General features: G+C 32.9%; 1 protein-coding gene across 1 annotated transcript in view; it reads left to right on the top strand.

The window, feature by feature from the left end:
* LOAG_17547 (hypothetical protein) overlaps positions 1–708 on the top strand; it is a 2,069-nt gene continuing 1,361 nt past the window's right edge. The window contains exons 1-3 of the mRNA XM_020450207.1: positions 1–139; positions 231–356; positions 459–533. Coding sequence (XP_020306150.1) covers positions 47–139; positions 231–356; positions 459–533 — 294 coding nt within the window. The 5' untranslated portion in view covers positions 1–46. The remainder of the gene's footprint in view (positions 140–230; positions 357–458; positions 534–708) is intronic.

The raw sequence follows: 708 nt of genomic DNA, 5'->3' as shown, positions 1-708 counted from the left end.
TTCAGGAAATTGGAGTGGAATTCCAAGAACACGGAATGTACCCGGGATGCGTTTAAAATTTGGCTTAACCCGTGAACGGCATAATTCTTCTGGTATCACGACATCCCAGTATACACTTTTCGTCTTAGGAGGCTCTAAAGTATGCATTTTTCATACAAATATTGAACGTTTAATTCTGCATAAAAATTCAAATTGGTCAAGCAAGAAGTTTGATTGGTGTTTATTTGAAGGTTGGCAAAAGTGCTCTTGTGGGTCAGTTTCTATGGGAGGAATTTATCAAAGAGTACCGACCAACAGTAGAAGAATTCAATTGGATTGAGTATAAGAAAGATGACGGTGACACGACACTTCTACAGGTACAATTATTTGATTAATTATAAGCAAATTTTAGGAAAATTCCACTTTTCATTATTTTTTGATCATGTTTTTTGATTGATAAATAGATGGATTCATTTTAGGTAATCGATTCTAGTGGTTCCCGCGATTTCCTGGCTATGAGACATTTGTATGCAAGGATTGGTGATGCTTTTGTTGTACGTTTCTTATTTCTAGTTAAACAACTTACTTGAAGAGTACAGTTTCAATATAAATTTCAATTAAATAAGATTAGTCAGCTTTGAAATCACAAATAGGACGAATTGTATTTGATAATGAAGGAAGAGTTGTTAATTAATTTTGGCCTATATAATCAATTTTACATATAATTTC

This window comes from Loa loa (genome assembly GCF_000183805.2).
Source record: "Loa loa unplaced genomic scaffold supercont3.90, whole genome shotgun sequence".
In the NCBI taxonomy this organism is placed as follows: domain Eukaryota; kingdom Metazoa; phylum Nematoda; class Chromadorea; order Rhabditida; family Onchocercidae; genus Loa; species Loa loa.
Note: the sequence above shows the minus strand (reverse complement) of the source record. Positions and strands in the feature narration are given on the sequence as shown.